At 42.5% G+C, this 16,356-nt stretch overlaps 1 protein-coding gene across 1 annotated transcript in view; it reads right to left on the reverse strand.

Moving 5' to 3' along the window:
- Positions 1-16,356, reverse strand: part of Pid1 (phosphotyrosine interaction domain containing 1) — a 283,493-nt gene that overhangs the window by 143,895 nt on the left and 123,242 nt on the right. Inside the window, exon 2 of the mRNA XM_008844454.2 lies at positions 4,385-4,531. Coding sequence (XP_008842676.1) covers positions 4,385-4,531 — 147 coding nt within the window. The remainder of the gene's footprint in view (positions 1-4,384; positions 4,532-16,356) is intronic.

Consider the following 16,356-nt stretch of genomic DNA (forward strand, 5'->3'; position numbering starts at 1 on the left):
AAAATACATATACACTAGGGTTTTGTATATATATATGATACACACACACACACACACACACACACACACACACACACATGGGTTTTCAGATCTGTGAGGAGTAGACCTGGAAGTGTCTGTATCCTAATGGGATACAGGGAGTCGTCTAGTTAAATCACTCTACTCCAGAAAAAAAAAAAAAAAAAAAAAAGTGGCAGCAATGCGAACACACAAAGACCCAGCTGCCTGAAACGTGAATAGCCTGGCAAGGCTATCTCACAGGACCCAGTGAGAATACAGATCAGAGGGAAACAGGACACGAGATGAGTGAGGGTCTCATTGGTGTTAACTGTAGCCCAAGCTCCTTCACCCCCTCCCCTTTTGGTTCTTCCTGCCTCTTTGCATTCCCAGAGTAAAAGTTATGCAAGTACAACTTGAGAGCTGTTAGGAAAAAGTGAACAATTTCTGTGTAAAGATGAAGGCTCCCAAATGCTAGCCCTGCAGCTGGATTAAGGCTGCATTATGTTTATTATTCCTGGGACTCATGAGCCAGAAAGAGAGAGAGAGAGAGAGAGAGAGAGAGAGAGAGAGAGAGAGAGAGAGTTGCTTCTGCACCTGGCATCTTGTGAGCTGGGTTACTCACTGGCAAGTAGCGGAGAGGAAACACTGGACTTTGTTCTTGAAGCTGACTGGGGGAAATGAGGAGATGTTTGGGGATTTTTTTTTAAAGAGAAATTTCAAAAACTCCAAGATACAATCTTCAAAAAAAAAAAACAAGCAAAAGGAATATGACTTTGAGGATAAGCATGACATTGTCCTTGAAGATTAAGGAAGACAATTCCAGTGAATTTACAATTAAAATTTAGAGGTACCAAGTTGCTCATATACAATGTGGGGAATTGCATGTTGCAGGGTTTTTTCCTTCAGCTAAAACAATGCTCAAAAGGACCTCAAGACCTCAAGACATGTTGGCCCCGATCTCTGACTCCAGGAATTCCATGCCTGGAATTGTCTCTTCACCATTTCTAGGGCAAGGGAGTTTGTAAGTTCTTTTACAGCCTAAAGGACTGTGCTTTTCACCTTAAATGCAGAAGCTCTTCCCTTGATTCAGCTGAAATCACAGCTAAGTTCCCTTTGTCTAACTGGCCACAGGTACTGATTGTCTGCACAGCCCTGGCTTTGCCTACTCCTTTGTTCAATACCCTTTTAAAGATTTTTAAAATTTCTATTCGTGTGTATGTGTATATGTCTATATGTGGGTATGTACACATATGGAGCCCAGAAGAGGGCATCACATTCCCTGGATCTGGAGTTACAGACAGTTGTTAGCCACCATGTGGGCACTGGGAATTGAACCCAGGTCCTCTGCAAGAGGCTCTTAACCCATGCTCTTAACCAGTCATCTCTCCAGTCCTCACAATGACTTTTTAAAAAGTAAAATAAGTGAACACAACATAAGTGCCCTGGTTTGTTTCTCCATTGCTGTAACAAAATACTCTGACTACTACCAACTTGGGGAGGAAAGGGTATATACAGCTTACATCTCCCAGGTCACAGTTCATCACTGAGGGAGCCCAAGGTAGGAACTCAGGGCAGGAACCTGGAGGCAGGAGCTGGAGAACTGGCCATGGAGGAACACTGCTTAGTGGCTTGCTCCCCTGGCCCCTGCTCAGCCTTCTTTCTTACGGAACACAGGCCCACCTGCCCAGGGGTGGCACCATCCACAGTGGGCTGGACCCTCCCACATCACTCAATAATCAAGAAGATGCCCCATGACATGGGCACAGACCAGTTCAATGAAGACTATTCCCCAATTGAGGCTCCCTCAACCCAGGTGTGTCAAGTTGACACTAAAGCTATCCAGTAAAGAAAGGCAGGGCACAAAAAAAAAAAAAAAAAAAGATGAATTGACATTCCTTTCCAGAGAAAAAGGATGGTTTTATTCTCCTAGAAATTTCCCCCCTTCTCTCACACACATACACATATTTCATAAGTGATGAAACTGCTATGATTTTTCATTCTGTAACTGTGTTTTTAAAATTCCCTTTGCATTTTAATTACACTCTGTGAACACCATCTAACTAAACTCTCCTCCTCAGTACACCTCTCCCCTCGGTACACCTCTCCCCTCGGTACACCTCTCCCCTCGGTACACCTCTCCCCTCGGTATACCTCTCCCCTCAGTACACCTCTCCTCGGTACACCACTCTTTGTTACAGCTCCCCTGGTACACCTCTCCTCCGTACACCTCTCCTACCAACTTCACCTTGCTTCAAGGCATGGTCTTCTCTAACAGGAACAGAATTCAAAATGACACAAGCAATTCTTCTAAAGGTTGTAGAATAATTTGATCTCCCATCACTTTCAAATGTCATCAGCATTTTCTAGGTCCTTATCGTGTGAGCAGAGGACCTGAGGCCCATTCCACGCATTCTCTCCCTCCAGCCAGCACTGAGCCACCATTGCCAGCTGCTCTTGGGAAGCAGAGTTGTCAGTCTAACCTTAGCAGAGTTACCCTTTAAAATCTTTTTTTCTAAATGAAAAAAAAGTTTTATCTTACTTACCTAAATCCTTATTATAATTAGAACAAAATCTAAACTCCACTGCATGACCATAAGGCAGCATTTGACCTGATCTCAGCACTCAAAAATTCTCACCTCCCAGTCACACTGGCATGTTTTCTTTTTCCTTTCCAAAATACGCCAAAACCACCACCTTTACTTTGCTGTTCTTTCTTTCTTTACAATTTTTTAAAAAAATTTATTTACTATTTTTATTTTATATTCATGAGTATATTGCCTGCATGTAGGTAGGTACACCCATGTGTTACAATGTCTGCGGAGGACAGAAAAGGGCATTGGATCCCCTGGAACTGGAGTTACAGATGGCGGTTAGCCACTATTGGGTGCTAGGAATCGAACTTAAGTCATCTGCAGGAGCAGTCAGTGCTCTTAACCACTGAGCCATCTCTCCAGCCCCCCTTCCCTGTTATTTCTACCTGAAACAATTACCAGAAGATCATTACAAATTGTCTCCTCAGGCAATGCTGTGTACATGTATTTTCTCCTCCCTTGGCTCTCAATGAGCAGCTAAAATTCCATACAGATGTTGTGGGTCTTGTCCACACTCTGACCCAGAGCTTGGCAGACAGGGAACATATTAGCAAGTATGCAAGGCATTAGCGGAAGTGTGAGAGGTTCTGTGCGCTGCCTGGCAGGCAGGGAACATGTAGCAAGTATGCAAGGCATTAGCGGAAGTGTGAGAGGTTCTGTGCACTGCCTGGCAGGCAGGGAACATGCAGCAAGTATGCAAGGCATTAGCGGAAGTGTGAAAGGTTCTGTGCGCTGCTGTAGGCTCCAACCCGACCACAGCTACGCAAGACCTGCTTCTCCACAAGAAACAGGAGAGGAGGCTTGAAAAGCCTTAGAAGAAATCTGTATGCAGGCCTGCATTTTCCTTTCCCTTCATTATAGTTTCCCCCACTCAACAAATGCCTGATAACAACTATGCATAAAACATATTTTCTTTGTTATCTCTAAACTGATTTCTATATTCATCAAGTCAAGCAAAAAAAGAAAAAGAATAGGATGAGAAAGAATCCAAAAGCCCACCAGAATTGAACAGTTTTGTTTCTAGTTTGGTTTCCATGTCAGCATTATAGTTTACGTGAATGAAAAATGCTAGTTTTCACAGATTCTATGACATGAATATTAGTAAAAATTCTGAGAGCCGAAGCAAAGCAAAAATGCAAAATTACCTCCATAGGGACTCAGAAAGTGTAAGTACTGGAAAAAATGGTTTTGTTTTGCTTTGCTTTGGGGTGGGATAGGATTTCAGACTGCAAATACAACAGAGGAATTATCATTAAAGACAAACTTCCTGGGGGCTGGAGAGACAGCTCAGTGCTTAAAAGCACTTGCAACTCTTGCAGAGGACCTGGGTTCAGTTGCCAACACCTCCAGTAGGCAGCTCAAAACTGCCTGTAACTTCAATGCTAGGAAATCAGGTGATACCCTCTTCTGGCCTCCATGAGCATACGCATGCATGGGCACATACATTCACACAAACACACACACAAATACACATAAATAAAAATAAAACTTAAATATTAAAGAAGGATAAAACTTCCCTCGCAAAGCTCAAAGTTCCATACAACTTCTAAATATACAGTGAGAATAAACAATGTACAAAAACCTGCTTTTAATATGTGCCCCCAAAATGATGACGACTGTCCAAACACATGGAAAAAAAGCAGGTTGTGAGTCCACACTGGCATCACTCAGTAAGCTTGTCAGTCATTTTAGACTTGAATTCCTAAAAGAGGATACCATTCTGGAACAAAATCCTCACGCCACCCATCATTCGTCTGTGCCCCCCAGGAGAAGTCTGGCCACATGGCCTGTACCTTGCAGCCACTGTGAGTCCTCGTCTTCATCAACGGTGTGGTGGTGCACAGCTCAATGGCCTCCGGCTCGTGGAAGATGACTGCTGGTATAGGTTCCTTTTTCAGTGTGAGGACATTCAACTTAGACTTCAGCATGGTCTGAAAGTGCTGAAAAGCAGAAAAATAAGCCAAGAGCGTTAAATCACTTGGAGGTGTATGAGATGGAACTACGCATCAAACTTCGCAGGAAATGCTTTGCCTTCATAACTCTGTCTTAGTAAGCGAGGCCAAGAGGTAGTTATTAAACTGAAGGCAAAATCTGAAGAAGATGAAGCTATGGAACAGCCAGTCCCCTCAGAGACAATAAAGATGCATGTTCACGGTGGAGTCATCTCGCCCAGCACCTTCTGTTCTGAGAATGTTTTCTAAGGTGTCACATGGATAAATTCCTTCAGGTGGAATCCATGCAGATTCAGCTACATCAGGGAAGACAACTGGAAAGGACACAGGAGCTCAGAGGAGGAAAGGCCGAGGATACCTAGAAGACCGTATGAGAAGCCAATGCTCTCCCTAGAGACAGTGTCGCCATAGAGAAGACAAAGGGCTCTCGCTAAACTCCAGCTGTGGTGTGCAGTGCCTGCACTCAACCTGTCCTAAGTGTCCTCATCTCCTCATAGGCAAATCCAAAGCCCCTACCTTGGTAGTTGAAGTTTTGCCAGTTGAGAGACCCACTGCCTTCTTCATGTCATCCCCCCGTCCTGACCCTCTCATGTGCGGATCCAGCCACAGCGGCATCCTTAATCTTCTGAGACCATACCAAAGACACACGTGTCTTAGAACCTCTAAACATGCTTCTCCTGCTCTAGGCATCTGTGAAGCTGTCTTCCTCACCTTCGAGAAGGCCTCAATCAAATATTCCCGCTTATCAGCACTATTAAAAAGACCATATGCAGGGGCTGGAGAGATGGCTCAGCAGTTAAGAGCTGCTCTTGTAGAAGACCTGGGTTAGCACCCACATGGTGGCTAACAACCACCCATAACCCCAGTTCCAGGGGATCCCACATCCTCTTCTGTCCTCTGTAGGTAGTACACAACACAGTTGCCCTTATACACATGGAGACATAACACTCATACACACAAAATAAAAATAAATTTAAAAAAGAGTGTCTCCATACATGAACACACATACAGGTGTGAGCGCGCGCTCACACACACACACACATTCATGGGCATGCAACTTGAGCAGTCACACAGAACTCCATGATCAGGACAGCCACACATTCACAGAACTTCTTGCTTGGGTTAGTTACTCGTTTCAAAATTCTTAGCCATTTTATCTTTGAGCTTGCGTTTTACAAGTGAAGTTGAATGGCAGAGTGGAGCATGCTTGTGAGACCACATGTTACAGTATGCACCTTCCCAGTCCTTGCTACCTACTGCATCCATGATGGCTCATGACAAAGAATTCTGATGGAGTCATGAAACCTAGGATTCATCAAGAGTCAAGGTGAGCGTGAGAAAGAAGTTGAACCTGTGATAGAGGACGCCTGGGCGCTGACAGCCCAAGAGGCCACCGCGGGAGCCAGAATTTTCTGCAAATGCAAAGACAACCTTCATCAAGGAGTCCTCTCTAGAGCTTCCCTCTTGCATTATTTCATTGTATCTGGCAAACACTTGCATCGAAAATAGCAGCACAGAAAGAAAGGGACGGCAAGGCGACCACAGCTGCTTCTCCTTCCTCCTTACCCCCCGCAGCACAGGGCCCAGGATGAAGTATCATGTGCGTGTGCTGAGAAGTGAATAAAAACAGGAAAGAGCTTCAGGCAGCATTTTAATTTTTCTGATGAATAAAAATTCTGCACAAACAAGGAAGCGTAACCTGCAGAACTTCTCCTGCTCCACTCCGGCCTCTGTACTGAAATGGCCATCGCACGGGGAAGTTCATGGCAGTCATCTACATCTTCTTGTTCTTCTTTGCTTAATGCATCATGAAATAGAAAATAATGATATTAAAACACCATGACTTTTCCAAAAAGAGATTCATGAACAAAGCAGAAGGCTTTATTTTTCCCGTGTTCCAATTAAGAAACACTGTTTGCATTTTGCACCGAAGCCTGCAAAGTGCATAGATAGGTCTGCACATGCGCACTCACCGCTCTCTCTCCTCCCGCTTAATATTCTTATCACTTACCACAACTTATCACCGCTACAAGTTTGCAGCTATGTTGATTACTTAGTGTCTTCCCTTAGAACATAAGCACCACAAAGCGAAAGCTGTTTTAGTTCGTGAAACATCCACAGGCCTAAAGCCACACCTCGCACACCACAGAGGTCTGAGGAATATACTGATCTTAAATCGAGGTGTATAGACTTATATACTTGCTACCTCATCCAAGTTGTTCTTTCTGAAACAAACACAATGCTGAAATAAATAACATACATTTACAAGTAGATTTGCCTAAGAATAAGTTGCCCAAAATATTCTTTTAAGAAGTCCATACAATTCAGTATAAAGGTTCAGAGGCTTTGAAATTCATATTAGGACAAAGGCTGTATTTCATGAGTCCTCAGGTGAGGACTAGAACTCCAAACGGTCACTGCGGTGGACAGATATATGTGCCAACTTGTCTAGGCCACAGTGCCTTATTGAACCTGCCATGAACATGGGTGCTGCTGTGCAGGTCTTTGGCAGATGTGGTTAAAGTTCATTATCAGTTGGTTTGAGGTAAGACAGACAGTCCTTGACAACTCAGATAGGGTTGGTTCAGTCTGATGATAGACCTGTAAGTGCTGAGCTCAGGCTTCCCTGAAGAGGAAGAATATTCCTGCTAAGGATCCCAGCATAGCCTACATCTGACAGTCCCAGCCCACTCCTCCTGATAGTGTACCTTATCATCTCAAACTCTGGTTTGCTGAGCCAGCTCCCATGATTGCAAAAGCTACTTTCTTTGAAAAAAAAAATACATAATCTCCTAGTTCTGTGCCCCTGGTTGAAACCTGGTGGGCCCACTCCTCCTGATAGTGTACCTTATCATCTCAAACTCTGGTTTACTGAGCCAGCTCCCATGATTGCAAAAGCTACTTTCTTTGAAAAAAAAAAATACATAATCTCCTAGTTCTGTGCCCCTGGTTGAAACCTGGTGGATAAAGCCACCTTTCAGGAAACCAAGTGATCAGCTCTGATAAGATTTTTTTAAAACAGGAGAGCCTTATATTTTCCAGAGCATAATGCAGGTAAGAAGGAAGAAAAGAAAAAAATGGAGGAAGGAAAGGAGGGAGGGAGGGGAGATGAAACGGCAGTAAACAAGGGATTGGCAGAGGTGAAGAGAGAAGAGGTAAGGGGTGAACAGAAGGCAAAGAACGGGAAGAAATGGGAAGGGGTGGAAAGAGCAAGTTTCCATGTTAATCTGAGGGTTTCTGTGTGGCTCCTAATTCATTTCTGTCTGATAGAGGTATAGAGTTTGGAACTCCTGGGTGATATGAGCTGTCCGAAGAATAAGCAGCTGAAGCTGGATTATCTCTGTAGGAAAAAACTGGGCCAAGGGATGCGGATAAAAGAGCCCAAGGAGAAAGAGGAAGCAGGAATCTGTGGATCTCTTCTGTCATGAAGCTGAGACTCCAGGAGAAAGCCAAGAAGCCAAAGATCATCCCACTCTGGCTTCTGCCACACACGGAGTTCCTGGAGATGTGCTAACAGTGACTCCCTTCTCAGGAGGGCAGGATAGCCACACTACCTAGACAGTCTTCATGGCCCTACTATCCTTATCACAGGACCAAATCCCACTGCACACCAACTCAATCATAGCACGCAGGGTACTAGAAGCTGCAGACAGGCACTTTTACTGTCTCGTGATTATTTGGCAGTGGAGCCAAGTAAAAGAAAGAAACAGACAAAAGGAAAGTGCAGGATTGGAGAGACGCTTCAGTTGATAAGAGCTCTAGCTGCTCTTCCAGAGAAAAAGGGTGAGGTATGTCACAACTGCCCCTGATTTCAGATCCAGGAGATCTGATGCCCTCTTCTGGCCTCTGTGGGAATCCACACTTGCATGCACATATACGCACACAGAGATACACAGAGGTACACACACACAAATAAAACTAAAAAATTATTTTAATGAAAGCCTAAATTGGAAATGGGAATATAACCAGGTTCATAGTCTACTTCAACGCACTGTGCTGTGCAACCTCAGTCACCTAACTCTAAAGAACCTGGGCTCCCATGACCATTCAGGTCCAGGTCAACTGTCACTTGCTGATTCATGCTACACAGCCTTCCTGAACACCTACGCTCAGCTGAATATGGGATCAACCAGAAGGAGCAGAAATAAAACGTTAGGCCCTACTTGAAAAGTTCTTCACAGCAAGTAGACTCAAGTCACAAGCCAAACAGCAGGTCTGGGTGACTTCTTTGGAAGAAATCAAACATTTAAGACAATAAAGTGAAATCAGAGAGTGATTGTTTACAAAAAGAAAGTTCTTCCTCCTAATGGTTTTGTCTTCTTTGATTTCTGTGGAAAGATACAGATTTTTAAAAAGGAAAAAAATAGAGATAGTTGATGAGTTATTGGATCTGTAATAATATATCCTTTTATGGAAAGTTAGCAGTGGGTCTAACTCTGACTTTGCTAATATAAGTCTTGGATGGCACAAGAGTTAAGAGTAGACGCTACTTCTGACGAGAACGCTTCTGCTAATTTTCTGAGGGAACTTTACCACCACTGTATCCCAGGTTTTCCATCTCTAGTATTGTGATACCCAAAACATGTCTGAGTTCCATGTATCTCTACTTAACAGCATTTGTTCAGAGGAATCTCAAGTCTGGTCAAATAGACTCTTCCGGGAGATAAATACATATGGCTCCAAAATATTAGCAGTGACCTTCTTACCCTTCAAGGTCAGTGCAAGACTAAGAACTCAAAAAGACCAGGAAAGCTGGGGTGTGGAGTGACAGCCTCTACATCATACATCCTCTGGGTCCAGCTGTATCCAACATTCTTAGAATATGAACCAATATACACTTTTTCCGGCTTAAGTGAGCTTGAGACAGAGGTCTCATCCTTGCAAATAAAAGAATTCAATAGTATAAATTATTTTGTAATAAAAATTATCCATGAAAATGAAATGTGGCCCCTAAAAAACCTGATAAGAGGATTACACATGCAAACTATAGACGCTCACAGAAATACTGTGTTCTTTTAAAAAGTCAATCTTGTGCTTCTTTCAATAGTTAAGGCATAGTGATAAAGTACCCATTCATAATCTAAACCACAGCTTCACAAACTATGAGTAGCAGCCTCATATGAGATTAAGTTATTAAACCATGTGGGGCTCACAAAAAAATTGGCAACTTTATATAAAAGGCTTATGAGCATACAATGATCAAAACTCACCCAATTCAAAATCAAAGATATCATGACTCCAAGCTGTTTCTAGCAGTCAGTGATCTCCCATGTTACACAGAGGGACTTCCTGCAGCCTTGGTTCTGAACATGTAACATGCACACTTAGCACCGCCCATGCCTGTGTACTATGCAACACTAGTGAATACTATCCCGAACACCTTGGCCAGCCTGGAGATGATCAGATGCAATGGAGTATGGGGCTTGTCATGCACAGGCACAGTTTTCTGTTCTGATAGAAACATGATGGCTTGCAGAAAACAAATTTTAATGTCTTCCTACAGTCATTCTTTAGTATGTATAAAATCAGTATGTTTTGGGATTCGATAATGTTAAAATGTTTGATTTTAAAACTTAATGTTTGAGTTGTTGACTTGAGTTTAATTAAAAAAAAATCATTGGGTTTTGACTTAGGATTGGGACAGAATTTCCAACAATTTCTAAAATGGCCTCAAATATATTTCTGTCGCTTTGTACTATGTGCTTATGTTAAAACACCACTGTTAGCTATAAAATTAAAATATTGATCAACTCTGGAAGATGCTGAAGACGCTCTTTGTCCTCAGTATGACATATTCAGCCAAGACTTAACTCTATGTAAAAATGAACAAGCACGTCCATCTCATTATTACACAAAATTGCTTTCATTTATAAAGGTAAAATTGTTACAGTTCAGATAGCCCTGCCCCCTCCCCAACAGGACCTGAAGGACTTCTCATGCTCCTGAGAAAAGGAAACCTAGCTGATAAGCACCTTGGTCTTTGAAGTCAAGAGAAGCAGACTTTTCTCCACTGTGGCCAACACAGCAGGCTTCCCCTTTGATCTCTAAAGAGGACAGGTTTTAACAGTCCTGCTCTCCCACTCCCCCCCAACCCAACTTAAAAAAAAATACATCTTCCTGCCTTCTGCAGGAAGCAGAAGCCTCCCTTTTAAAAAGACCCCAGCTCAAAACCCAGGCAGACATTTTCCCTGCCCGGAAGGGAATCTGTCCCATGTGTTCCTTTGCTAGTAAACCCTATTTTGATGGAGTTTTATCCTATCAGATGGTGCCAACACCCGGTTCTTACTTCAAGGGACCCATGCGGACTTCTCCAATGCCACTAACTTGGTTTTCAGGTATACTTCTTTTCTCTCTCTCCTCCTCTCCCCAGCCCTCTGCTTTGCTCTCACCTCTTTCTGGCTCTCCTCACTGGGAACACTCTGCCTTGCCTGTGTCTTCTCCTGATCTCCTTTCCCATTGATTTTCACCACTTCTGGACAGCACTGTAGCCTCCCTGATGGACCAGCTTCATGCCCCGTTCCCTATCTCGGGTCCCCCACCGCTGCTCACCACGGGCATCTCGCCCCCCTCCTTTGCCATGGGCCTGCAAGACCTGCTGTCTTCCATCCTTTTCCCTGTCCTTGTCCTCTTGCACTGCCTTTCTTCCTCACTTTACTGGGATGATTTCTGATACCGTTCAATCCAACACATACAAATGCTCTGTATCCTTTTCCTCTCCCTCCCCCTCCCATACTTTCTACTTTCTACTCCCTGCCATGTGCCTGCCAGCCCGCCATGTGTCTGACCTCCCATGCAGGTGCTAAACCTGCAGGACCCCAAGACTTTTTTTTCTCCCTTCCCACTATTTACCCCCTCCAGGCATCTGCCAAGATGGCCAGCTTGCCTGCTCTGGGATTTTTTTTCTTTAACATTCTAATGAAATGATGTTTCCAGCTGGGCCCATTCTTAAATTCTCTTATAAATTTGGCTAAAAACCCTTTAGGGGACCCTTTATCCCCATTTTGACCCAACTAGCCTAAAGCAGCTGGGCAACTTTGCTGGATCATTTTTAAAAATTTCAGGCAGCTTGCCCATTGACAAACAAAAAACGTTTTAAAAGCCCTTTTTTCTCCTAAACTTTTTCTCAGACAAAGGGGCTCAAAATTTTGATCTTAGGCCCTCTTGGGCATCAAGAAACTGGTGCTCGGGTGCCTACTTTTCTAACTAGACCTAGCCATTTTAAATTTCACTGTACATAAAAGGTCACAGGCACTGCTCAGGCGAGTCATATGCTTTCAGACCAATGAACACTGATTCATATCCCCCATTTCTTCTGCTGCCCTCATGAGTTTCTTTTCCAGCATAGCTTCTGTCTACAAACTAAGATCCTGAGAACTTGGCTTCGCATTCACAGCTACATTGGTTGGTGAGAAACATGGATTCCTTTGATTTGCTTTTCTATTTGGGTCATATACACATATGCATCTGAGGGTACTTTCTTCTTTAATATCAAGCCTAATCTACTGATACCAGGGATGCCTAGGATTCTCTTGCAATTTATGATGATGTCATATAGTAAACAATGCATTTCTGGTTCAAACTAAGGTAATAATGCCAGATCTACAATGGGAGTTTAAATTTTAACATCGTTTAATGCCTGTTTCTAAAGGGGATTACTTTGAGTTTTAACTTCTTCATGGTATATTTACTGATTTTTAAAGATGATTGTTTTAAGTTTCTACATTGTTTGACATAATTACGGATATTTTAAAAGGAATTAATTTTAGGTTTTGACATTGTTTTAATATTGTTATCTGGTAATTTTAAAGGAATTATTTGGATTTTAACATCTTTTATATGGTATTTTTATGAATTTCTAAAAATGACTATTTTAAATTTCTACTGTTTTACATGTATATTTGTTAGTTTCTAAAAGGAACTTAAAGTTTTTCTAGTCATTTGCCTTCAAGGTGCAAAGGGAGCTGACACTTTGTGATGACTAGACCTGTGAAGCACATGGAAATTTGCTGTACTCCAGGACCAAAACCATAGAAGAGACAAGCTACTACCAACACATAGTTACAACAATGAGAGGTAAAAAGTAATAGTCTACTTGAGTGAGAGGCTTCAGATGCCACCTCTACTGGTCTTAACTCTTTCCCTTTCTACATTATGATTCTAAGGCTGTTTTTCTCTGGAATAGAGTTATTTCCCTCTCTGATACTCAGATGCTCTGTGCTTGCTTATGTTCCTGACCCATCATTCCCTGAGTGCTTTCTAGTTATAATGTCAGGGTAATATTAATTATATTGGTAAATTGTCACATGCTATTTGAGCTCACTGAGACGCTAACTCTGGAGATAGGATTGGCCCTCCCATTTCAGATTCAAGCCTATTATCTCAAGATGTGTTTTCCAAGACTTTTCCAGGTTCAGGCTGGCCCCCTATTATCTCAAGATGTGTTCTCCAAGACTTTTCCAGGTTCAAGCTGGCCCCCTGACCCTGTGACAAGGAGGAGAACAACAAAACAGCCTAAGAGTAAAGGCTCTGTGCAGCTGAGAACTGCTAAGGTATAAATTAATTTCAATAGAGGGTATTATTGACGATAACAAAACTAGCTAATGGAATTATTTTCAGCACTATTTACATTTTACTTATTCTTAACCTAATCTGTTAATGATTCCTTTTGTCCTTCCTATCTCCTCTAATTTATGTTTAGATTGACAAGGTTTTATTAACTTCCTTCAGTTATTTAGCTCTTAAAAAGGAAACAATGCTACCTCAAATCATTAAGGAAACTTAACTCTTTCTTTAGGCCACTAATTACCTATACAAAATGACATCTAAACTGGTTGGCTAAAATCCTACTTGTTGAATACCATTTTTTGTTCTTAGTTTACTTTCATGGTGTTTTAAGATGTATTCATTTTGTTTGTCTACTTCAAAGGTGTTTTAGTTTAACAATGATAAACCAACCACATTCTCAACAAAGACTATATAACTGAAGGACCTCTACTAAACCTTGGGATCAACGTGTTCCACTAGCTTCCCTCCCTTCTGGCTCACCACAGTTTCCCCCCCCCTTTTTTCTCCCATCCCATTCCTTTTATTTTGTCTCCATCTACTGGATGGTGGTGCCACGCTCTTTTTTCAGGGTTTTCCACTCCTCTCTTGCCTTGAAATCACACTGGTGTGTCAGAAAACTCCTTCCTTTCTCTGGATATGGGATGCTATTTCCAGAGAGAGGAACATACACTACTTCTTATCTAGGACAGTATCTCACCTTTCCTCTCCCTGATGATCTGATTGCAGGATGCCACCTTCTGGGACTTGGAAAATAACTCGAATATAATAACTCAAACCCATACTCGAACCTATGCAAAGAAAAGGATACTTTTTTTGGTGCCTGGTTCTCCTTGCTCTCGTTTTGCGTGACCTAGGCAAAATCCCTTCTCCTCCTACTCCCTCACCATCTCTCTCTTCCTCATCTGCTGCTCTTTCCTGCCCAGACTCGTGATCCTGCCTCCACTCCCTATGGAGAGAGGATTTTCTTTGTCTCCTGCCTGCTCGGTTCTGTCTCTACCTCCCACCTGCTTGCTCGGTTCTTTCTCTATCCCCTCTTCACTCTGTACTTAATCTGTCACTATGGGAACCACCCACTCAAAGTCTCAGGGTCTCACACCTCTTGCTTGTCTTCTTAAATCCTTAAAACAACTAGGACTTTCGGATACAATCAAGCCGAAATGCCTGAAGTTCCTGTGCACCACTGCATGGCCTCAGTATGAGTTAGATAATAACTCTGTTTGGCCAGACACTGGAACCTTAAACTTCAATATTTTGAGAGATTTAGAAAATGTCTGCCATTGTAAAGGCAAATTGTCTGAATTACCATACAGCCAAGCTTCCTTTGATCTCTGTGCTAATCCCTCTCTCTGGGTCCCATGTTCTTCCCATCAGGTTCTTCTGGCTAAGACAGTTTCACGGGATCCCAACCCACCAGGGGTCTCCACCCCCTCCTCCTCTTCCTCCCTACCACTCCATCTAAGCTTTTGATCCTACCAAAGCCAATGAACTGCCTCTGATTAGGGCCCATCCCCACTCCTCCTGCTCCCCAGCCTGAGGCACAGCCAAGTCCTCCCCATGCTCTCCCCTTGCTATACTCTCCCTTGCCTCCCATTCCAGGGTCCAACCCATCTCTCCTCCTTTCTCCAACTCGAACTCTCTCACCACACCATGACCTTCCCCCCTCCAGTGCCACTCTAAGTCCATCACCCACTCTCCTTCTACTAACTCTCTTCTACTTGAGAAAATCCAAAACCTTAAACACCTCCTCGTCAAATATTCCCTAGTCTTCCCTATTCTGGCTTCTAGCACAAATAACCTGTTTATCCCTCCTGTATCTAACTTCTACTTTGATTCCAGACCCTGCCTCCAATACCCCTGCCCCTGCATCCCCTCATGGACAGGACACCCCTCCCATCTCTCCTACTCCAACAGTTATAAAGTCTGAACAGGGTTATAGCACAGTTTTCCTTAATTGATTACGCTGGAGGTTGTAAACATCAATTTGATAATGTTTAACTATGTACCAATTGCTTTTTTACACCTAAAGCAAGGTTTTGGTAGATGACTTTCTAAACTACATAATGTAAAAGATTTACCTAAAAACTTATAAAACACAATATGTACATGGGTAATATTAATTTATTACATTATCTTATGTATATAATCTAGATTCCATGTTCTTTTAAAAGAATGATGCTGCACACTACTTCCTTCTGAGTCAAACAACTACCATCTTCATGACTTCAGCTGTGTCCACTAACAAAAAAATCATCACAATTGGACTTGTTGATGTAAGTATCTAATTAAAGGAGGAGGGACAAACAGAATCATTGGACCCTCACCTGAGTATCCAGCTTCTCTTCTCAGCCAACTGTATGTAATTTGACCCTAATCACATGGTCTCCTGGACTTGGGGAAGACTAAAGTATATTATCTGAAAAAGGCTAGGAAGAGAAGGCTTGAATCATGCTGGGCTCAGGCCTCAGTCATCTCTGTCACTAAGCTCAAAATTCATTGGTTTTTCCCCAAAAAAAAACTTTAATGTAATCAAACATTGGTTTGATATTATAACCTAAAAATGGGAAAAACATTGCTTAGTATCCCCAGGAAAAGAATTCTCACAACAGATGAAAAATTTGTTTGTTAATGTTATTGTCTCATGGTTATTAAAAAAAGAAAATGGAAAAGTGGAGGATGTTGGAAGGATATGAGAATGAAGATATTTTTAAAGAAGGATTTATGTATGAAGATTATGATGGCTGGATACTTCCAGAATTGACAGAAAAGAGAGCTGGGCAGGTGATGAAGGTCTGTGTAGGGTTATTACCATATAACAAGGATGAGACAAGGATAATGTGTAGACAATCTTAATATTTCTAAGGTTGCAACTTAGTCAACTAGTCTAAGGATGTCTAGTCAAGGTTTATTTAAGGATGAGATGTTTCCCAAGCTCTGTCTACATAGCACATGGTAGTTAATGTACCAGGCTGGTGCAACTAACCTTGTTGGGTATTTAATAGCCAGACTCTAAGGCCTATATTAATCTGGTCAGAAGGACTTAAAGGGACAAATTTTTGGCCTTCCAAGGTCAAACAAGTTACAGGGACTATGGCGAATCTCTCAAAATGTCCTGTAACTTTGGTGAGTCACCTGTCCTCTTGTTCAGGGAGGCCATGGAGACCCCAGAAGACGGACTTAAACCAGTGTCCAGTCTGCAAAGAGGAGGGTCAACACAGAGGAAACATTTCCTCCATGCTTCCAAGTGAAGC

Source organism: Nannospalax galili, unplaced genomic scaffold (genome assembly GCF_000622305.1).
Source record: "Nannospalax galili isolate Female #2095 unplaced genomic scaffold, S.galili_v1.0 scaffold220, whole genome shotgun sequence".
In the NCBI taxonomy this organism is placed as follows: Eukaryota; Metazoa; Chordata; class Mammalia; order Rodentia; family Spalacidae; genus Nannospalax; species Nannospalax galili.